A 20,240-nucleotide genomic window follows, 5' to 3' on the forward strand; every position below is an offset into this window, starting at 1 on the left:
CATTGTAAGTTCAACTACATTGTAAGTTCAACAACAAGGACAAGGCTGTATCGGCGAGAAGATACACCATCCATCAATTTCATCTTCTGTGTTCCGTATGAAGCCATTCAAGATATTTTAGAACATGTCTTCTGCCATTATTCTTGAAATCTATATGTTTATTAGCCGCATGACGTCATGGGCTAAATCAGACCAGAAGGTGCTGTATGATTATGGCACGTCAAGCAAGATAACCTCTATGCCATGATCTTTTGTCTAGAAGACGGAGATTGCTCGAGACATCCTGGCGAGATTATAGATGACTTGATAATGATATCCGCCGTGAATGACAGAAAATCAAGTTCAGATCATATCTACTTGCATTTTTCGTAAGGCATAAAGAAAAGAAAAGAAAAGCTAGACGAAAAAAAGACCTTTTTTGGTATCACACACATCTCCCACCCGCATCAAGGAGTAGTTATAACAAGGGATGAGATTCAATGGGACGGGATTTAGTAGAACCCAGTGGGTTGAGCCATCATACCTCCATTCGGCATGTTACCCATGAAGGGTGGTCCGCCCCTGAGCATGCAATTTGTCAGGGATGAACGAATTTAAAGCTGAATCAACTCACGAAGGTCCGCCAATCATCAATCTCCCACCCAATCCAGACCCCATCAAATTACTTGGCTCATTATCCGGTTCCTTCTCAGCGGTCTTAGTTCTAAGCTCTTTGACCTCCTTTTCAAGCGCCGCAACCTTGGTAGCTTGATCTCGTTGTTGCTGGAGTTTGTAAGGCATAGAGTAATCTGACAAGCCGAATCGCCAAGACTATTCATCCCTGATCAGTGATTGCTAAGAAACAAGTATGGGGTGAAGACGTACCATTTCCTCAACAAAGTCAGCTCGGACAAACTCGAAGCAGACATAGAGAATAGCAGCGAAAGCATCCTTGTTGCCAATAGAAACAAAGTAGCCTGCAAGCTCCTCACAAACGGCAATGTCTTTGCTCGCAGCAGCAGTCTCAAGGGCGTCTCGCCATAATCTATCGGCCTTTGAGAGAGAAATAGACTCTTCCCACAAAGAGTTGAGCTAGAACAAATATTAGCTAATGTCTTGGTTACCCAATCCATGGCAGGGCAACTCACTCGGTAAAGCAAAGCAGCGATTCTCCTAAACTCCAACAACTCGTGCTTCTCCAATCTCTTCGCCAACTTAATTGCATCGTACTCATCATAAGTCTCCAAACTGCTTCGCAAAGTGACATGATCCTCCTCTTCAATAAGCAGGTCGTTGTAAGCCTCGTTGATGACGGCGAGATTGAGCTTTTGGGTGGCGATGAGGTAAGGTTTGGCGAGAGGGAGGTGGTCTTCGGTTTGGAGGATCTTGATAACTCGACTGTGGTCAAGTCGGGGGGTAAGAGCAGCAAGAAGATCGGGGAGGAGGGTGGGCTGCAGACGTTGGATTAGCATTGATTGTAAAGTCCAATGTAAGATGACTTACTTGTCGAGCAAGGTAGAAGGACACGGCCCGGTAGGCAATTTCCATATTGGCAACCTTCACAATAACCTTCTTGAATTGATCGTGGTCCCAGTCGGCGAGTCGCTCCATCATAGCCAAAGAAGCGTTGTCGGGTTCATCTACATCTGCGCATTAGGATTTCCATCCATCTTAAAAGATGTGGGAAACTTACCGTAGACAATGTAGAGGAAGACAAGCTCGGGCCAGAGGTGAGCCTGTTCTGCGGCCTTGATGACTTTGGGCTGCAACAATGTTAGTACAGGCCGCCTCGTCCTTGAGACAGAAGGTACGTACAATGTTGACACGCTGCCAGAAGAGCTTCAAGTGCTCCATGACTTTGACCCAATGTTAGCTCGCATTCCCCAATCAATAAGAATACGCACGCTTCTCGGGTCGGTACTTGGCGTACAAGACACTCAGTTCTGTGAACATGCCCTGTCACACAAGAGTCAGCATGCAAACCACCGCTAGCATGCGAATAAAAAGATCTCACCATGTGAGCCCTCTCCAAACCCAAACCGGCCTCCATCAAGGAGATAATCTCGTCAAAGTAGCCATTCCTCTCGTAAAGTGACAACAAAGCAGGAAGTTCCTCGGCGTGAACCTATATTTCATCAGCATATCACTCTTTGAATCCCTAAGAGAAAAGGAGACATACGACAAGGTTCAAACCACAAATCTGCGCCAATCGGAACTCCTTCTTATCCACACAAGCAGCGTTAACCTGCTTCCACACCTGAGTGTTACCAGCCTTCCTAGCTGCGTCAACCGCCGCCTGGTTCTCGCCCAAGTAGATCAAAGTGGTTGCCAACCTAGCCCAGTTGGAGATGCTTGAGAATAAGAGCTTGGCAGCCTGGTAAAGCTCATCATCGAAACATTTCTCACCAACCTGCAAGACGTCGGCAACGTTGGTCATACCGAGGAACTCTTCCATATCGTGCAATCGGTCAGTCTTGGCGTAAGCGTAAGCGAGCTCAGTGTCAATCTTGGGCTCGCGGGCAGTCTTCCTAGCCATCTGGAGGTATCGCACCAGGTCGTCATGCTTGCCAGCTCGGTTGGCAATCTCAATAACTTCCTCAAAGTTGGATGGGTCATCAGCTTTGATGTAAGAGTCGATAGCCTCCTTGACACGCAAACCGTCAAGTTGGGCTTTACCGAGTCTGCTCCAGACAGCGGGCTCGTTGATCTTGTTGGCATAGGCGAAGCCTCGGTCAATGGAAGCCATATGTTCAACAAGGACGCTCATTGCCTCGGCGTGCATGTCGTGCTTCTGATAAATTGTGAACGCCTCCTCGTAAAGACCGGCCTCGGTAGCGACCTTGGCGATAGTCTCAACGTCATATCCTGAAAGCTTGTTGATATAACCCATAACTTTGCCTTTGTCGTTCTTGATAGCGGTGAGGAACATCAAGCTCTGCAAAGAGCGGTTGTCGCTGAAAGGTGATGGCTCAATTATGATCTTTTCGAGCAATTCAAGTAAGGGACCGTGAAGTTCCATGTGCATGAATGCCTTAACGGTGACGGACACATCATCAGGATCGACACACTCGGGGATGGCAGTGGCAATGATCTGGTCGATAAGGGCACGGCGGTGGATAGACTCGGGATTGAGGACTTGTGTCCAGAGGTCAACGTCGCGTCGCTTAACGAGGTATCGAGCCTGATGTTTGTACATCTGGTTCTCGTTGGTGATATTGATGAGCTCGTCGTCACAGAAGCCCTTGGCATAAGCAATATAGGCGAGATAAGGATCTCGCTTCTCGCAGTACTTGCCGACAATAGCGGGGTCGTAAAGGTTGTTCTCCTTGAGGAATTTTTCGGGGTTGTTGTTTGAGTCGATAGAGATTTTGGCGATGGCGTTGTAAATCGCGTGGTCGGTAGAACCCTGCTCAACCTTGTTGTTGAGCCAAGGCAAGATGAGCTTGAGCCTGTTTCGCTTCTCGACTTCATCCACCAAATCGTCAATGGGGAAGGTGCCGGTAACACTCATCAACAAGTTCTTCACGGTTGTCTCATCGCAGTCAACATCCAACAATCCGCCGATAACCTGGGGGGTTCTGGCAGAGTTGACTCGCTGGACATAAATCTCAATGAAATTGGTCAAACCGTTCTGGTAAAGGTAGAGAACCAAGTCATGTACAAAGTCAAATCGGTCGCAGACAATGATAAGAGGGAGCTGGTCGTCGAGACGGGCTTCCTTGAGGAAGTTCTTGACCTTCTCGGGGTTGTAAAAGTTGGACTCTCGGCAGATACGCTCGACCTCGCGGATTTGGCCGGTACGGGTAGCAGCTTGAATGTACTTGAAGTGAACCTCGGGGTCTTCGCTGAGGTTGACAATGGAACCGAGATAGTAGTACAAACCTACTCTGTGTCAGCTTATTATTCAAATTCCAATCTCTAGCCGGACGACTTACCGTCCGAACTCTTGAACTGCTCAAACAGTTCGATGAGCTTGACAGAACCAAGCAAGTCAGAGTACTTGGTAGCGATCTGCACGACGATCGGCAAATTTTGCCTCAAGTTCGTCCTCAACATTTCTTGCAAACAAGCAAAGCTCTGCTCGACAGTGAGTCGTCCAAAGTAGTCCACCAGCCACTCGGGCTTGAACAAGTTGGTGTGTACAACAACCCTCTTGATATCGTTGATATCCTCGTAATGCTCCAAAGCCCTCTGCACAAGACCCGCTTTCTCAGCGAGGTTGGCGATCCGAGGCCTGTCATAGTGGGTGAACATTTCGTTGCCCAAAATGGCATCCGCAACCTGAGGAGCGCTCATCAAGTTCATTTCAAGCAACCTTGTCTGGAGTGGACCTTGCTCGGGCTTGTTGTCCTTGAGAGCGTCGAGGAGAATAGAAGTAGCTTGCTGGAGCATGTTCTGAGACATGAAGATGTCGACAATTCGGTCAAGGTCAACGAGAGGGCCGTTCTCATCGTTGACGAGCTGTGTAGCAAACTCGGCACCTTTGTCGGGGTTGATACGCACAAGATGCTGAAGAAGCTGAGCATAGTCAGGAGTATAGCCGACTTTTTTGGAGTAGAGAACAATCTTGTCAAATTGCCCGAGCTCAGCGAAACAAGCAACGACCTTGTTAGGAACGTTGGCACGAAGGTAGACGGATAGAGCGAGGTTCATATCGGCCATTCGACAGAGGTCACCGAGCTCCTCACTGCTCTCGAGCTTGTTCTCCTTGAGCCACTTCTCGAGGAGCTGCTTCTTGCCTTGCTGGACAACAGGGCGGGCAAGTTCAAGAGATTCGTACTTGTTGAGCTCTCCCTTCTCGAGCAAAATACCAAAGTACTGTAAGATGGGAGTAAGAGTACCAGGAACAGCGGGGAGATTCTTGAGCGTCTCAATTGTTTGAGGGGTTCGCAACAACCCACGGGGAGAGTTGGCGGCAATCTTGGCAGCCTCGCCGTACTGGCCGTTCTGGATGTAAACTTGATACTGCTGTTGGATCATACCGTCCGCCCCAGGGAGACCGGCACGAGTAGCAAGCTTGATAGCGAGCTCCGGGTTGTTGAGAGTTTCTGTATTGTCAATAGAGCTCTAGCAAATGATGAACTCACGTTGGATGTAGGGCACAATAGTCTGCTCATCCACGCTAACACTCAAAACTTGGCCCTTCCTGTTAACTCCGATGATACCTGACAATGTCTCATACTCGGCGGTGGTGAAAATGGTCTCGCCGGAAATCCTGTTCATGTAGATACACTGACCAGTTTCAATTTCATAAAGGTGAATGAAACCGAACTTGGTGACGAGGTAGAGAATACCATGCTTCTGGGAGACTTGCAAAGAGACGGGAAAGTCGTTCAGGGCCTCGGGAGGGAAGAACACGTCGACAGCCTTCTTCTGGAAGGGAGGGTTGGGTGCCTGGTGACCAATCTCAACGATGTGCAATTTGGCACCAGCAGCAGACCTGACTGCAAAGGCAAACAGTTTTGTAGGGTTGGGAGCACCGTCGAGCTTGATGGAAGCGAATGTAGCGGCGTGACCTTCGATGGGTTGTGAAACGCCTCTCTCGATAGAGTAGAGTTGCATGGCACCCTTGATCTTGAAACCGTTCTCACCGGGTTGGCCGGCATTGGGATTAGAAGAGATACCGACAAGAACAAGCCATTTTTCGTCGTGTGATATTCTATAGTTGATGATTTGGTTCGCAGTGAGGTTGGCGTGTCGGTCAAATACCTGTCGCTAGTTAGCGCGTAAATGTCTTAGTCTCAACTCACCTTGGTAGGAGCAGTCTGACCATCCATAACCTTCCAGTGGTACACTTCTCGTTCGGTAACGATACCCAAAGTAGTATTGTTGATCCAAGTCCAGAAAGTCACATCGTCGTTCATAAGGTGGGTACCAAGCTTGGCTTTGGCGCCGAGGTTGAACACTTGGAGCTGTCGACCGGCTGTACACGTGTCAGTCGCTTATTCTTCTTTCCTCTGGGTAGCTGACCCACCCTTGAGAGCTAAGATCTTCTCGTTTGCTCTTGGGTTCATAATAGCCGAATCAGCCGTGATAGGCCTCCTAACGACATCACCAGCATCGTTCAAGTTGACAATGACGACCTGAGGTGTATCGCCGGTTTCTCTGACACAAATCCAGGCATCTGATTCGAGTGTTAGTGTTTGGAAGGAGATGGAGGTGGGTTGGACGCCTAGGGCTGTGAGTTGGAGGTGTTCAGTGAACACGATAGGCTTCTCTGGCGCTGCCATGATGAAGCTGATGTCTGTGTTCTTGGGGATTTTAGAGTGGTGCCGTGCCGCTGTGCTGACTGTGGGTGGCAAAAAGAAGAAGAGGGGAAAGAGGATGAGTCAACCGGTAGTTCTAGTCTATGAAATGGTAGGGAGATGGTAGTTGGATGGGTTGGCTGGTTGCTGGCAGTGAGAGGAGGCCCGAGCGCATGAGCGCCCGACGCGGTGCGTGATGACGACGCACAGGGCCACGTGGCGGGTTTATCGGCCTTTACCCCCGAGGCACTTCTACACGCGCCTGCCTTCTCATGCATGTTGCATTCGCTGATGACCCGTCGACTATCTGTTTCTTTTTGAGTTCGATTTGCTTTCCAAACAGCAATGACCCAATCTGTATGAGTTGTCAATATGGCAAAATCCTTGCAATTTGAATAATGTCTCCTTGAGAGTGATAGAGGGATAAAGGAAGGGTTTTACATAAAGGACCTCATCAAGCTTACATGTGCTAATTGTCGAACAAGCCTCTGGGATGTAGAAACTCTAGCCTTCTTGTTGTGCTTCTTTTGGCTGTAAGGACTATAACATCCTATTCCGAACCATGTAGGTACCTCTTTACCCCAACAACCCCATATCGGAGTGGCGTTTCTTGCGATTCATCACCCTCCGTCACTGATAAATCAAAAGGGCTGAGCCATATTCGCCTTCTGTACCGCCTCCGACGTACTCATACGGCCGACCACAATCTGGTAATCTCAGCCAAGATTCCAAGGCGCGAGAAGGCATGTTTTGAACCCCTTCTTTGGTTACAATGAGGGCAGAGTTGTTGAATATGATGGCATTAACGCTTCCACCCTTGTAGAGCTGTTCGGCCAAGGTAGTCAAGGTATTCAAACCCAAGTCCAGGTCAACGACCCCAATCAACAGGGGAAACAAGGACAACTCGATCCCCAAGGTGCCAAGATCACTTCCATAAACACCCAACTCCAAGAGACTAAATCAATCCTCCAGAGGAACATCGAGTCCCTCACTGAGAGAGGGGAGAGGCTGGAACATCTTGATCAGCGGACTCGTACGTCGTTTGTTGCTTTTGAGGACGAAAAAGATAATAGTATAAGAGAGGTGGTGGAGATGGATGGGTTGAGAAAGAGTCTAGAAAGGCTGATGGCTGACGGTGTCGCTATGCCCTCTTTTCGGACATAGATGATCTTTCGATACATGCTCAAACTTTTAAAACGCAAGCAACGATTACTCGTCGGAAATTTTGGTGGAAAAACATGAAAGTGCGTTTGCTCTTCTCCCCTTTCTTCCATCTTCCCCTGCAATATATCTTCTAATCTGATCTGACCTGTTGATTTGACAACAATCGATCAGTGGATGATCGCGATAGGATTGTTGTTGGTCATCATTATCGCTGGGATCGTGGCTGGCGCTATCAAAGGATCACATTAGTGACTGTTCAACCTAAAGCCCAGGGGAGGTTTTGACAAGGAGTGGAAATGGGTTGAATTAGAATGAGATGTAGGTGTTAAATGTCGAATATTCCCTCACATGCCTGCGGACTTGAGATTTTTGATACGTAAGAAAATGTAGACATCGATATGAGAATATGCAAGACCAAGAGATGTATGTACACTACTGCTACGCCATGCTTTTCCTTCTCTCTTCCACCTCCACGGGCTCCTTTACTGATCGCAAGCCACCAACCATTAATTCTTTATGCTTATTGCTCCTCAAGCCTCAGCACAGCTACACTTTCCACATGCGCCGTCTGCGGGAAAAGATCGAACCCCCTCAAACTCTCTACTGTATATTTCCACCCTTTCACACCTTCTTCTTTTCCTTCACTAACTTGTCCACGCTTGTTACTTTCATGGACGAGGTAACCCACATCCCTCGCTTGGGTGTGTACGTTACACGAGACATAGACAATAGTGAGAGGTCGGAAGTTGAGGAGTTGATCGAGGAAGGGGGTGTCGCAGCCTTTTCTTGGGGGCTGCATTTTCATTGGGTTAGTTTCGCTATCTTGAAAGAAGGAAGAAAAGAGAAAAAAGGAGTAAACTTACATCAACGACAACACAAGAATGTCTTCCCGCAAAACCCTGCTCGGCCAACCCTCCAAAGATATCCTCCGCTTTCCCACACAACCACGTCGTCTTATCCTTTAGCCCATTCATCTCCGCGTTCCTCTTCGCCGCTTCTATACTGAGCGAGGAAATCTCCACTCCAGCGACGGCAATGAATGACGGGGAGAGGGTGATGCCAAATAAACCGGAGCCGCAGTATGTGTCTACCAGGTGAGTTGGACGGGGGAGGTTGGGGTTGGGATTGGGGGCAAAGATGGCTTCTTGCACGTATGTAGTGAGCGGGATAAGAATTGAGTTGTTGTTCTGGAAGAAGCTCCCCGCTGTGAAGGAAAACAACCATGGCCCTACGCGTTCATACACTTGCGCCTTGTGATCCGTCACTGCTACATGTTCCTCCTCGCCCGCTTCTTGTACGTTCCATGGGTTCTCCGCTGTGGGTAAAGGTTCAGGTTCGAGAAGGGCATCACGTAAGAGGATGGTAGCGCCTTTTTTGTAGGACATGATGCTAGATTTGACTTGGGCACGAGAAAGGGTGAGTTGGGTATTGAGTACGGGCGTGGCAATGGGGCATTCTTCGATATCCATCACACCGGGTTTACCTTTACGTTCAAACCCGACTCTGCACTCCCATCCTTTCCTTGCTTCATCCTCCGCGTTGAGTGCTTCTTCCTCCCCAGGAGACGCTGCTTCCGCTTGAAGCTTGACGAGCTTTTCCTTTGCCCATTTAGGAGGGGCATCAAAATGTGGGGTGATCTTGGTACGGTACCCCCACTGTTTAGGAGAACCGATGGTGGGTAAGATGGTAGGTACTAGAGAAGACGGTAAAGTGGAGAATCGTTCATATGCAAGTTGGACAGTGCGCAGTTTATGTTGGAGTTGGAGGTGATAAGGTACAGGTTGAAGCTGACATCCGCCGCATTCTCCAAAGTACTTGCAACCCGCATCGGGGTTGACCCGTCTATCGCCCTCACCGCCTCGGTAAGTATCGCTGTACTCTAGGATTTCGACGAGGTCGGCGAGGCAATGGAGACGATCGTGCTTGTAGATTTTGGCGCGGATACGGTCGCCAGGGTGAGCAAATGGTGTGATGATGGCCCATTTCTTCTCGCCGGATTGGAATAACGACAGAGATTCGCCTATCGTAAAAGTTAGCGGGTTGATTTTATATATGAAAAAAGAGAGATAAACCCCACCCGAAACGGTAAAAGCACCGGCAGTCAATTCGATAACCACAAAACTCCCCAACTCGCTCGGTGCCTCCCATTCACTTCCATCCTTCTTAGCCAACAACTCGTCGACATACTCTGGTCCGAGGAAATCACGAACATCATGCCACATGACATCTGCCGGAGAGAATGGTTCCGGCAAGGGCTTTCTTCCCTTTCGCCTGTCTCTCTTTGTTTGTTTCTTGGGCTGCTGCTGAGGCTTTGACGGTTCCGCAAAGAGAGCATTGACGGGAGCCTCTGTGACGTGCGTAAAGTCTGCAGGTAGTTCCTGTTTGAAACGCTTTGCGGGAGGCGAGCGGATGGGGCTGGTGGTCATTGTGAATGTTCTAGTACGAGCTACTATGGATATAAGACGCCTTGGGATAAGACTTTTCAACATTTATCTCGTCGCAGCTTGCAACTTTTTGTAAACAAACCGGCCAATCCCCTCCAAGACGTTTGTGAATTTTTGGTGGAGGCGGAAGGTTATTTATATCTTAATTAAATATTGATTGACCTTAATTAATGCCTTAACCAGGCCGCGTCACTCTCCGCTGCACCCAAGTCGCCATCTTCTCTTTCCACTGAGATACACATATCTTCTTCCTCAGATTGTCAGTATATCCTCAATACTGCTCACCAACAATGTCAGCCGAAGCATCAACTTCTCAGCAAGTAGTCGCTCCTCAGGGAATGGCCCCGGAAAAGTACCAGGCGATCAACGCTTACCGTGATGTGAGTCAAGCAGGTCATTCGCCGTTCGTGGAGTACTAACACCATTGCAGAAAGTCAAGGAGCACAGTCGATTATCTGAGCAGCTCAAGAATGGTGTGTAAAATCACATTGCCCGACCATCGCTAATGCGAAGAAACAGTCCGTTTAAACATCCGGACTCTTGGAAACGACTATGACAAGACGGAAGACGACATCAAGGCGCTTCAAAGTGTGGGTCAAATCATCGGTGAAGTATTGAAACAGCTTGACGATGAACGATGTATGTTTAATTTTGCCCACACAATCTGACACCGACACTAACCCACCCACAGTCATCGTCAAGGCATCTTCTGGGCCCCGATACGTCGTCTCCTACCGACCCACTTTACCCGTCCACAAGCTCAAACCCACCACCCGAGTCTCCCTCGACATGACAACCCTAACCATAATGCGTATCCTCCCCCGTGAAGTCGACCCTATGGTTTACAACATGTCTCTTGAAGATCCCGGATCGGCTTCTTTTGCCGGCATCGGTGGTTTGGGCGAACAAGTGAGAGAGTTGAGAGAGGTTATCGAGTTGCCTCTGATGAATCCCGAATTGTTCGAGGTGCGATCATCCCTATCTATTTTTTTTGGCGGGCAAAAGGGGCGATACTGATTTGATGGCAGCGAGTGGGTATCAACCCGCCCAAGGGTGTGTTGCTCTACGGTCCTCCTGGTACAGGAAAGACACTCCTCGCAAGAGCTGTAGCTGCTACTCTGAATACCAACTTTTTAAAAGTTGTCTCTTCAGCCGTACGTCTCCCATTCTTGTTAATTGCTTCCCCATCACCACTAATGCATACTGCTAACCCTTCCCTCCTTTTCTCGTAGATTGTCGACAAGTACATTGGTGAATCAGCACGTCTTATCCGAGAAATGTTTGCCTATGCCAGAGAACACGAGCCATGTGTCATTTTTATGGACGAAATCGATGCTATCGGAGGGAGGAGGTTCTCACAAGGAACAAGTGCGGATCGAGAGATCCAACGTACCCTTATGGAAGTGAGTCTAGTATTACTCCTTCTCTTTCTACCCGTCTTCTCTAACCGCTTTCCCCCTTAGCTTCTCAACCAAATGGACGGTTTTGAATCTCTTGGTCGCACCAAAATCATTATGGCCACCAATCGTCCCGACACGCTCGACCCCGCCCTCCTCCGTCCCGGCCGTCTCGATCGAAAGATTGAGATTCCCCTTCCTAACGAGCAAGGTCGGTTGGAGATTTTGAAAATTCATGCGAAAAAGGTGAACAAGAGTGGGGATATTGATTATGAGGCAATTGTGAAATTGAGTGATGGGTTTAATGGTGCTGATTTGAGGAATGTTTGTACCGAAGTAAGTCGTCTTTTTGCTTTCCCCTCTCTGTTGTAAGACAGGAATTTGACGGATTATTTGCATTTTTTTTCTCTAGGCCGGCATGTTTGCTATCCGAGATGATAGGGATGCTGTGGTCCAAGAAGACTTTATGAAGGCTGTCAGGAAACTAAACGAGGCAAAGAAACACGAGACTACTATGTGAGTATTAGTTATCTGCATGCTGACTTATTATCTTGAATGCTCATGTGATGTTAAAGGGATTATACTGCCATATAAGTTGGACCTACGGACATCCATAGAAAATTTTTGGAAATGTGGAAGGTGACCCAATGCGTGATGCATTCATACATGTAATATCGACTATCGACTATTGATATCGAAAACACTGGAGGATACTGCAACACGATACTAAGAACGACGGAGATGATGGGGTTAGCAATGTGACCAATATGGCCGTAACCATACAGAATAATAAACATCACTTCCATTTTACTTATACCCACACCCCATCTCCCTTTGCCTGGTACCCTCGGTACGCGTGATCAAACACTTCTTGAACGCTTCCCACCTCTCCTCCGTCCATCGCTCTTTGCCTTCTTCTTCCCAGAATGTTTCTAACGATTGATCGAATTTGGTTCGTCTAGGCACAACGTACCTAACCATTACCCCGCCCCCGTCTTTACCGCTACCGTTCGATAGATGATAACAATTCCAAGCGATACAAAAATGAAGCCACATGGGTCGGATGTATTGTCTGGGGCCGACACGTCCAGAGACGTCGAGATCGTATATGATTACGAATGTGTTCGCGAACGCCAGGCCTTGATGTTTAGATGAAACAGGAGGGATCCGGGGTGAAGGTGAGGGGAAAGAAGATGAAGAAGGCAGGGAAAAGGGTTGGAAGAGGAGAGAGAGTGTGTGAGGGAAGGGGATGATCGGGATAGGCGCGAAAAGGTCGAATGACAGATGAATTTTTACTTCCATCACTTTGACCTTTGTTGCTGATACCGAGTCCATCGCTGCAGAGCACAGCATATCCACTGCACAGGAAGTTCCCGTATCCGTCCAATCGTAGGCTCCATGCCGCCGGTAGACGTCTGGTGAGTTCGTCAGATCGAAGCAGAAGGATACGTTTCCTAAGTTAGGGCCGTCTCTGGATCCGAATCTTATGTAAGTGAAAAAGGTCTTGATGAATGGTGTCCAATAGTTCTTGATTGCTTGGGCCGACGGCAACACTTTGGAGCTTGAGCTTGATTGGTTGAAGGCGATGTCATTGATCAGTTGTTTTCCGAAATGGGCAATCTTGACATTTCCGAAAAGCGGTTTCGAGTTGTTTGATGGTTGGCCAAGGTCATGACGGTCCTTCCTTTCCTTGAGGACTTGAAGCAGCTCTCTCATACCTTGCGCATCCTTTATACTGATTTTCTCGGCCATCATCATTGCCTTCACTTTTCTCTCCCCACCCCTATCGCCAATCCCATCTTCATCCTCTGTTTTTGCCCTAGCAAACCCTTTGAGCAACCCATCAACCAGACCTCCTTTGATTACCAAACACTGGTAAATTAGCCCAACATACCGATCATAGCACAGTTTATTGAGTCGACAAGCTAAAAGCGGCTCGAGATGGTCTGTTATGCGAAACAGGATGAGAGGGTAATCGGCAAGATTGACTCCGAAGCGAAAAGTAGCGAGATGAGGAACGCGGGCGGCGCAGGGATAGCTGCCAGGGATAAAAGGATGTTCAGCAGGCTTCTGCGCATACTCAATCCTCGTGGCCTTGGGAACCCGCGATGCCCTTCGAGCAACCACAACTTTCTGGATCAACCTCCTTGTCACCTCCAAAGCAGATACTGACCCATCCAGAGCCCCGCCAATTAGTCTCAAAACCAGTATTACGACTTGCAAGAACCGTTCAAGGGAGCTGAAAGGTAAGTTTGAATACGGGCGAGAAGGGGTATGCAGGAGGAGAATGTGAGATTTGTGTTTCACGGTCTGGACTGGTAGCTCGTCGTCAGGAGGGGTTAGGATGATAGATGGCGATTCTGGGATACCCAGAGGGGGCCGAGGACGACGAAAAGGTGTAGTTACTACGTTAGAAATGGGGATAGAGCCTTGTGCGCTCGGGCTGGGTACGTTGTAATTGGGTGTCGAGTTTGACGCCGCATATGCAGGAGATGGGGTTACAAAGGTGTCGTAGGTCGGAGATTTGATAGGAGTCCGACGAGTGGAGGAATAAACAATCCTCAGAGCTGCGGTTGGCATCTTTTTATAAGGGTCGTGATTATCCACGTTATATTTGCGTGGCGCAGTAAGGTCGATAGATTTCAAAACTGTAGAAAGGGATGGGTCGGCGTTATCGGATAGCTCGAGTTGCGCTATGACTTCACGTTCTGATCTGGGCACAATAGTCCAATCAGTCAAATTCTCTCCTGCTTCACTTTTTCCTCCTCCTTCCCCAGCAATGGGTTGAGAGGTAGACGATGAAGAAATGGTGTTGGAATATTGAAATTCAAGCTCCTTGCGTCATAAAATATGGGTGCGGGCTTTGATCTTGTTGATCAACGAGGAGGGATGGAAAGGAGAAATTGATGTCGCTGAAGGGATAGACAGGTAAAGAGGTTTGAACGACAGGCTATTGGACATGTTAGGTACAGTATCCAGGTCCTGTGGGGAATGAAGCTTACTACACAGTGTAAGGCTCACACTTGTATGTTCCGTTACACAAGACACACAAGGGTAAACAAGGCTTACACTCGTGTTCCGTTACACAACGCAGGAAAGGAAACTCGGTAAACGAAGTTGGAGACTCAAGAGGGGAGTGAAAGAGATGTGGAATGGTGTACAAGGTATCCAGGCAAACGACAGAATCAAGAAGAGGACAAGTTGGTGGAGAAATAGAGAATCAGCGAGAGATTCTCTCAACTGTTGTACTCGTGCTAATTAATACGTATCGCTCGAACTCGGTCATCGGACCTCGCCGACGGACAACGACGGCGGGCCAACAAGAACCACTCATCAACGTTAATTACAATTTATTAGGTGCTTTCAGCACAACGGGATACCAGCCTGCTGCCTGCTACTGTCATGTTTTCTGACTCTGTCAAAATCCACAGCATCCAAAGCACTCCGTCCCTCCACATGGTGACATGCAATGTCAAACTCTAACTTCCGTGCAACATAATTGCATGGCTTGCTGTGGCTTCTGAGTTTGAGGCTTTGCGGAGGTGACAATTGAGTGACTTGCGGTGACATACGCCAAGGTGACAGCCTGCGACACCCCTCGGATCTCGGCAGTCGGTTTTCTTCTTCACTTGCATGCCCTTGGACGTTCTTATGACTTATGATGGTTCTACACCCACAGCTTCCAACTACATTTGCTCTTCGCTTGTGCGAGTTTGCAGGTATGGCTGTAGCCGCTAGGAAAGACAGGAAAAAAATAAACACAACGACAGACTGCAACATGTCTCCAGAATTCGAACCTTGACCGGGTCCAAGGGGGCGGCAGAGGTCAACAAGCTTATCCAAGTCATGCCCTAAAAGAATGACTAAACATGCTACCCTATTCCTGGAACCCCTGAAGCTGAAAGGGAATAAGACGGACAAAAAAAGGGATCAAATATCCGAATCCGTAGAAGAAGCAAGAGAATTTGTAAAAGGCATCGTAATGGTGACGTAAGCCTTCTTTATCGCATGCAGCCGAAGGCAAAGAATTTGTATTTGTTATAAAGAGCAAGGTATTTGTGGAAACGTGGAGGGCATGGAAGTCATTTACATGTAGAGTCATGTCTCTTCTATATAGCTGTTACACGCGTACTTGCTATGTTGTTGTGTGCACAAAAAGGAAACAGTAATTGATGATAGATAATAAAAAAAAAGTCAAAAAGATTGAAGATGTAATGATTAATGCGGATAGCTGGGTCCTTTTTGATATAGAGTTCCTGGAGGTGTTACAACTGAATTCGGAAACGGATTGACCAGACAGACGTATAGACAGAGCAGTAATGAACAAAGGACAAAAAAAATAATAAGCATCGGTTGCAGACCAATAGACGACTTTATGCCCTCGTTTCGGACAAAGGCGTAAGCAAAGGCCCTTCACCTGTCGTATAACACTTTGAAGGCGCCTCCGTCTTTGTTCGTTCATCAGGATCGAACTGTGAAGCAGGAAGCTGAAGGCTTTCAATAGAGTTCATAGGTACGACAGTTCTGGGCTATGAGGACTGTAAAGTTAGTTTAAGATAACTTATTCGGGGGATTAAGATTAAAATGGTTGACGCTTGATGACTTACCGGCATATTTTCATCCCTCTTCCGCAATCGTTCGTTATCCCCACCCCAAAACGTCTCCCCGGCATGACTAGGCGAAACGAGGTCAGAGATCCTTATCAATCTCGGTGAAACTTTTTCTCCCTTTTCGCCTTCTTGAAATCTCTGCTGACCTTTTGCGTTTGAGGCGGAGGGTGGACGAGGAGGTTCGGCTGGGGGAGCTGTGAGGGGTTGGATAGGGGGAAGGATAGTATCTGATCGGCGGCCCGTCATGGCGGTAACGGTAGCTTGTGTAGGCGGGCGGCCAGCGATACCATACGGCTGCCACTCCTCAATCCTTCTTCTCTTCAGATCTCCTCCTTCTTGAGGTTGAAGTGCAGCTTCCGGATGGACGTAGTCGTGCATCTGCGTACTCCAAGTGACGTCAGGCGTGGGATAAGGGTTCTCGTAAGGTCTAGAGAAGGAGCTTGGTCGGGGTAATGTAGGTCGATCACCGCTCGGATTGGCAATAGGCTGGGTAGGGGGTAGTTGGGTGTTGGGATACATGTTGGATGAAGGCGTGGGAAGTTGCGATGCTGCGCGAGCAAGAGTAGAAAGAGGATCGATCGGTGCTTGTTGTTGGATCGGTGGAGGGTAGACAGGGTTCATAGGTAAACCGCCAATAGACGGTCTGCTTCTCTTCAACTCCCTATCCGACCACATTCTCCTCAAGCCTTCGACATCATTAGCCAGTCCATTGCGGAATAAGACGCTTTCGAGATCGTGTATCCACCCCTGAAGATTGCTTTCGTGTTGTTGTGACACTGAGAGTGCATTTTGCAAAGCAGTGTTGTCAGACTTGAGGTTGGCCACGTCCCGCTCAAGGTCGGCAATGTGGTTTGCACGGCGTACTAAGAGATATTAGCATGAGATGGGACAAATAAGAGAAAGAACCTGAGTCGGGACGGAGAACGTGGGGAACCTACATCGCAAATTTCTTTGCTTGACACGATTCTTCTCTCTCCGTATCTCAAGTTTATCTCTTTCCACCTTGTCATCATCTTGCTCGCTGTCCGTTTCACTATAATGGTTGTGTGACGACTGGGCCTGACTTCCACGTCTGCTTGAGGTGGTGGAATGGGAATTGGAAGTGTTTCTCGGAGGGTGAGATTGCTGTTGTGTATGCGGCTGTGGTTGCTGCTGGGAAGATTGTTGGGAAAGGTGCATGGCGGGAGGCGGGTGGAGGTTAGGAGGTGCGAATTGAAAGGGGTCTTTGTGGCCAGGTGTAGCTGGCGTAGGGAACGGGGGGTGATACATTGTAGGATATTGCAATGGTGTTGTGGAAAGAAAAGTTGCGCACTTGGGAAAGATCGGGTACTGGCTGGTTATAAACTTGGCGGCGTCTTATGGACGAAAAAGTAACTCAAGGCAATCAAAGGTCACCGAATCGAGATTCGCAGATCTTTTAAACTTGCGTGAAAGAACTGACCAAAACTGAGGACCAAAAAGATGTTCTGCCTCCGACGGATCCTGCACGTTGATCTCCGCACCAAACGTCGGCAGGATGGTTTCTTGACAGGGTCGAAGGAGTGTGCCCAAAGGCAGGCCGTATACTTCTTGCTGCGATGCAAAGGACGCCGATGAGCTCTCGCCCGGCCGAAGCTCACGTGTGGCGCGGGGCGTAAGGACGGTGACAGTCTGAGGTGACAGCGAGGAGCGGGCACAAGCTATGACAACGATTGAAGGATGGACGTCGCCGGTCAGACTGTGGCGTACGTCGTGTTGTAGTGTGTTGCGGGCTTGCGGCTATTGGTGGAGGAGTGGAGGATGTGGAGGCGGGAGGGTGATGTGTTCAGTTAACAGTTGGAACGTGGGGCACAACCGAACGTTTAAGGGGCTAAGCTTAAAGTACAGGAGATAGGATACGATTGAAAGAGAAAGATAGAGATATGCTGCGATAGAGACCGTGCTATTCGTCATCTAACTGTCTGGCATCTGTTTCGAATGTTGTCTGAATGATTTGTAGAACACACCTCGAGATTTGTATAAAACGTCGACAGCCGTCGTTCTCACCGGTACCAGTTCAGGGTTGTTTAAGGGATCTCTGGGACTGAACTTCACCCGGTAGCCGCGACGAGCTCGCTTTCCCTCTCGGCTTTTGTTTTTGTTTTTGTTTTTTCGGAAGCAAAATAACCGCTTCGTCCTGTGCCTTCCTGCTCCTTCGCAGGTCGTACAGATGGCCACCGTTAGTAACTGATAACGACCCTCTGGACCTCGAACTTCATCCGAATTAATGCCCTCATGGGCTAATAACAGCCAAGAGTCGTTACAGTTGCTCATGAATCTCATGTCTTCTGTGCCCTTCTTTCCGTCGGCATAAAACTATAATGACCATTTATCCTGCCTTTTTCTAACATTGCGAATGCTGGAAGAACTCAGGGTTTTAATAATTATGTTTTGTACACGCACTGGCTTTTGACTTGCGACGTGCCAGAACCCCTGAGACTTCTCCTTCCTTCCGCAGCCCGCAAAATACACTCGCACGACCATAATAAGAATGACGGCCCGATAACCAATTCGTCCGTTCTCAGCTGTAGTCGATGCCGTGCCATGTGTGTCACCCGTGTCAGCGTCAGTCACCAACGAAAAGAGATTAGGAACACGAAAAACTTAAAACCATTGACCGATTTTTTTTTTGTCCTGGAGTGCTGATTGGTGGTGACTTGGTGGTGACTTTTTCGGTATTCGGCGTAGACGGTGGAAAATGGAGATGGGCTGATACATCATGCGTGGATTGCGATCGTTGATGGATGGTGTGTGCATAGAATGCTGGATAATTGATAATTGATGATGGTCGGTCTTTGTGCGGTACGCTTTCTGTCCTTCGTTTTGCACCACTGATAAATAACCTCCATTCCGTTACTCTCAGAGCTCAGAATTTGATGCAGTTGCAAGGGTGGAGTATCTTCATTAGATTCATCTACGGGACGGATTCCAGAGTTGATAATAGCAGAATGCAGAAGAAGGGATAATCTTCTCTGATCATCTCTTCGCAAGCGTCGAGTCTACGAGTCTGCGACGAACCTCCTTTTGTTGTTCATTCTATCCATATCTGGTTCATGTGTTCATTTCTTCCTGATCACCGATGACCCCTTCTTCCTGCTCGCTGCCTACTGCAAACCATAGAGCAGGTGATTCCGGGCCGAAAGATCACTACCGCGGCTCACGCGCGGGCCGTCGGTCTTCTGGAAATAGACAAACGCCACCGACGACCGTCCACACCTTGCGATTTGAAACAACCCATTGGTACGAAATGGAGCTTGCCAAGTGCTCGGCAGTGCTTGTGCCATGCAGCAGATGGAGGTTGTAGTGTCATAGCGTCAAATTGTTATCTCCTGGTGGTTCCCTTCTTACGATCGAATTGCGAGCTGCCGGGTCATGATGAGTTGCAAGCAGATCACAGGGTGACCTGCAATTCATGTGCAATTGCCAGCAACTCTTCCACCGGTCCCATGGCCATCCCTGCTGAATGCGCGTTTATGTATTTCATCCCAACGCAATTGAGGCTCGAAAAATACTGCTATAATAGGAGGCTTACATTACGATCTGTGGTACCGGCGGCCCACCAGGAATCGTGAGCCTAACGCAGTGCCGCGAGAACCAATTGTTTGCAGCTCGGCCTTCGGTCTTTCGTCGATAAGCCGGTGCGTATAGACGCAACATGCAACAATAATGCGATGATTGTACTTCCTCTTCTCTCCCTTCCACACTTTGGAGCATTCACGACAATTACGTGGTCTGCACTCCCTAACCACCAGCCAGCAACAACTCTCTGGGATCCATTCTCATAGTTATTTAATCTGTAGCTGACGCATCAAGCATCAGAAAAGGTTCAACAGTGAGCGCCGAAGCACCGCCAAGCGAGTGGCAATCGATCATACAAGAATTCGGCATTCGACAGCAGGAAGGACGGAGGGAAAGAAAACCACGACGGACATGGCCGCTGGGCCGTTTGACTTTGATTATGTAACGTGTTTGTCCAGAGTCAAAATAAGCGCCATGGCGGCTGAAGATGTTCCGAAGTCCGAAGTCGGAGCATGATATTTTGGCCCAAAAATCTGCCATTTTTATGTGTTTTTCGCCATAAACGGGTTAGGGGACCACCGCCTGCATCTTCCATCATTTCTCTATGTGAATTGCCCACCATCAATCCTCAAAGACGATGGTGTCAGATTAGCATGTCAGAAATCTCAACTTATGTACCCTACATGATGGTATGAATGCGCAAAAGCTCCTCGAAGATCTCAAATACCGAAGCCTGATATGAAGATAATATTCAATGCCCACAACTCTTTTGGGAGCTTCAGCTTATAACCTCAGAGGCTTTCTTTTCGCGCAATCTTATCTGATCGGTGACGAAGCTGTTTTCAGGTTCTTTTCAAATGATTA

At 48.4% G+C, this 20,240-nt stretch overlaps 6 protein-coding genes across 6 annotated transcripts; 2 read left to right on the forward strand and 4 right to left on the reverse strand.

Annotated features, from left to right (window-relative positions):
* Positions 1 to 344: 344 nt before the first annotated feature.
* Positions 345 to 6,351, reverse strand: CNJ03270 (clathrin heavy chain 1, putative). The gene is made up of 14 exons (XM_567407.1): positions 5,954 to 6,351; positions 5,730 to 5,902; positions 5,067 to 5,688; positions 3,915 to 5,027; positions 2,159 to 3,861; positions 1,994 to 2,104; positions 1,884 to 1,935; positions 1,795 to 1,835; positions 1,673 to 1,742; positions 1,483 to 1,619; positions 1,128 to 1,430; positions 865 to 1,071; positions 614 to 810; positions 345 to 561 (listed from the first exon to the last, which is right to left on the reverse strand). The coding sequence occupies exons 1-14, from the start codon at positions 6,207 to 6,209 to the stop codon at positions 492 to 494; spliced, it is 5,055 nt and encodes a 1,684-aa protein (XP_567407.1). The 5' UTR covers positions 6,210 to 6,351; the 3' UTR covers positions 345 to 491.
* A 215-nt stretch (positions 6,352 to 6,566) lies between these two features.
* Positions 6,567 to 7,855, forward strand: CNJ03275 (hypothetical protein). Its single transcript, XM_024658796.1, has 5 exons — positions 6,567 to 6,788; positions 6,873 to 6,967; positions 7,048 to 7,257; positions 7,389 to 7,468; positions 7,560 to 7,855. Coding segments are annotated over exons 1-5 (465 nt in total). The 5' UTR covers positions 6,567 to 6,786; the 3' UTR covers positions 7,638 to 7,855.
* On the reverse strand, positions 7,751 to 9,903 carry CNJ03280 (tRNA methyltransferase, putative). The gene is made up of 3 exons (XM_567408.2): positions 9,466 to 9,903; positions 8,252 to 9,408; positions 7,751 to 8,181 (listed from the first exon to the last, which is right to left on the reverse strand). Exons 1-3 carry the CDS (start codon positions 9,875 to 9,877, stop codon positions 7,909 to 7,911), a joined length of 1,842 nt encoding a protein of 613 aa, XP_567408.1. The 5' UTR covers positions 9,878 to 9,903; the 3' UTR covers positions 7,751 to 7,908.
* A 180-nt stretch (positions 9,904 to 10,083) lies between these two features.
* Positions 10,084 to 12,590, forward strand: CNJ03290 (ATPase, putative). The gene is made up of 9 exons (XM_567409.2): positions 10,084 to 10,212; positions 10,263 to 10,305; positions 10,352 to 10,471; positions 10,524 to 10,798; positions 10,861 to 10,986; positions 11,065 to 11,235; positions 11,296 to 11,565; positions 11,642 to 11,745; positions 11,805 to 12,590. Exons 1-9 carry the CDS (start codon positions 10,123 to 10,125, stop codon positions 11,821 to 11,823), a joined length of 1,218 nt encoding a protein of 405 aa, XP_567409.1. The 5' UTR covers positions 10,084 to 10,122; the 3' UTR covers positions 11,824 to 12,590.
* Positions 11,871 to 14,430, reverse strand: CNJ03300 (expressed protein). Its single transcript, XM_567443.2, has 2 exons — positions 14,232 to 14,430; positions 11,871 to 14,179 (listed from the first exon to the last, which is right to left on the reverse strand). The coding sequence occupies exon 2, from the start codon at positions 13,807 to 13,809 to the stop codon at positions 12,037 to 12,039; it is 1,773 nt and encodes a 590-aa protein (XP_567443.1). The 5' UTR covers positions 13,810 to 14,179; positions 14,232 to 14,430; the 3' UTR covers positions 11,871 to 12,036.
* A 900-nt stretch (positions 14,431 to 15,330) lies between these two features.
* On the reverse strand, positions 15,331 to 17,697 carry CNJ03310 (expressed protein). The gene is made up of 3 exons (XM_567410.1): positions 16,778 to 17,697; positions 15,837 to 16,702; positions 15,331 to 15,758 (listed from the first exon to the last, which is right to left on the reverse strand). The coding sequence occupies exons 1-3, from the start codon at positions 17,106 to 17,108 to the stop codon at positions 15,603 to 15,605; spliced, it is 1,353 nt and encodes a 450-aa protein (XP_567410.1). The 5' UTR covers positions 17,109 to 17,697; the 3' UTR covers positions 15,331 to 15,602.
* Positions 17,698 to 20,240: the final 2,543 nt, after the last annotated feature.

Source organism: Cryptococcus neoformans, assembly GCF_000091045.1.
Source record: "Cryptococcus neoformans var. neoformans JEC21 chromosome 10 sequence".
NCBI lineage: Eukaryota > Fungi > Basidiomycota > Tremellomycetes > Tremellales > Cryptococcaceae > Cryptococcus > Cryptococcus deneoformans.

What these genes read in the sequence shown, in the direction of transcription:
- CNJ03270 (XM_567407.1), bottom strand. Translation starts at nt 6,209, where the DNA reads ATGGCAGCGCCAGAGAAGCCTATCGTGTTCACTGAACACCTCCAACTC. An exon ending in GAAGATCTTAGCTCTCAAGG is followed by an intron (nt 5,903 to 5,953) that starts GTGGGTCAGCTA and finishes ACACGTGTACAG; the next exon opens with CCGGTCGACAGCTCCAAGTG. An exon ending in CTGACTTTGTTGAGGAAATG is followed by an intron (nt 811 to 864) that starts GTACGTCTTCAC and finishes AGGGATGAATAG; the next exon opens with TCTTGGCGATTCGGCTTGTC.
- CNJ03275 (XM_024658796.1), top strand. An exon ending in ACATCTTGATCAGCGGACTC is followed by an intron (nt 7,258 to 7,388) that starts GTACGTCGTTTG and finishes TTTCGGACATAG; the next exon opens with ATGATCTTTCGATACATGCT. An exon ending in TTTGGTGGAAAAACATGAAA is followed by an intron (nt 7,469 to 7,559) that starts GTGCGTTTGCTC and finishes ACAATCGATCAG; the next exon opens with TGGATGATCGCGATAGGATT.
- CNJ03280 (XM_567408.2), bottom strand. Translation starts at nt 9,877, where the DNA reads ATGTTGAAAAGTCTTATCCCAAGGCGTCTTATATCCATAGTAGCTCGT. An exon ending in CGGTGCTTTTACCGTTTCGG is followed by an intron (nt 9,409 to 9,465) that starts GTGGGGTTTATC and finishes CTTTTACGATAG; the next exon opens with GCGAATCTCTGTCGTTATTC. An exon ending in ATTCTTGTGTTGTCGTTGAT is followed by an intron (nt 8,182 to 8,251) that starts GTAAGTTTACTC and finishes ATGAAAATGCAG; the next exon opens with CCCCCAAGAAAAGGCTGCGA.
- CNJ03290 (XM_567409.2), top strand. Translation starts at nt 10,123, where the DNA reads ATGTCAGCCGAAGCATCAACTTCTCAGCAAGTAGTCGCTCCTCAGGGA. An exon ending in TCCAACGTACCCTTATGGAA is followed by an intron (nt 11,236 to 11,295) that starts GTGAGTCTAGTA and finishes TTTCCCCCTTAG; the next exon opens with CTTCTCAACCAAATGGACGG. An exon ending in TGAGGAATGTTTGTACCGAA is followed by an intron (nt 11,566 to 11,641) that starts GTAAGTCGTCTT and finishes TTTTTTCTCTAG; the next exon opens with GCCGGCATGTTTGCTATCCG.
- CNJ03300 (XM_567443.2), bottom strand. Translation starts at nt 13,809, where the DNA reads ATGCCAACCGCAGCTCTGAGGATTGTTTATTCCTCCACTCGTCGGACT.
- CNJ03310 (XM_567410.1), bottom strand. Translation starts at nt 17,108, where the DNA reads ATGTATCACCCCCCGTTCCCTACGCCAGCTACACCTGGCCACAAAGAC. An exon ending in CAAGCAAAGAAATTTGCGAT is followed by an intron (nt 16,703 to 16,777) that starts GTAGGTTCCCCA and finishes AATATCTCTTAG; the next exon opens with TACGCCGTGCAAACCACATT. An exon ending in AGAGGGATGAAAATATGCCG is followed by an intron (nt 15,759 to 15,836) that starts GTAAGTCATCAA and finishes CAGTCCTCATAG; the next exon opens with CCCAGAACTGTCGTACCTAT.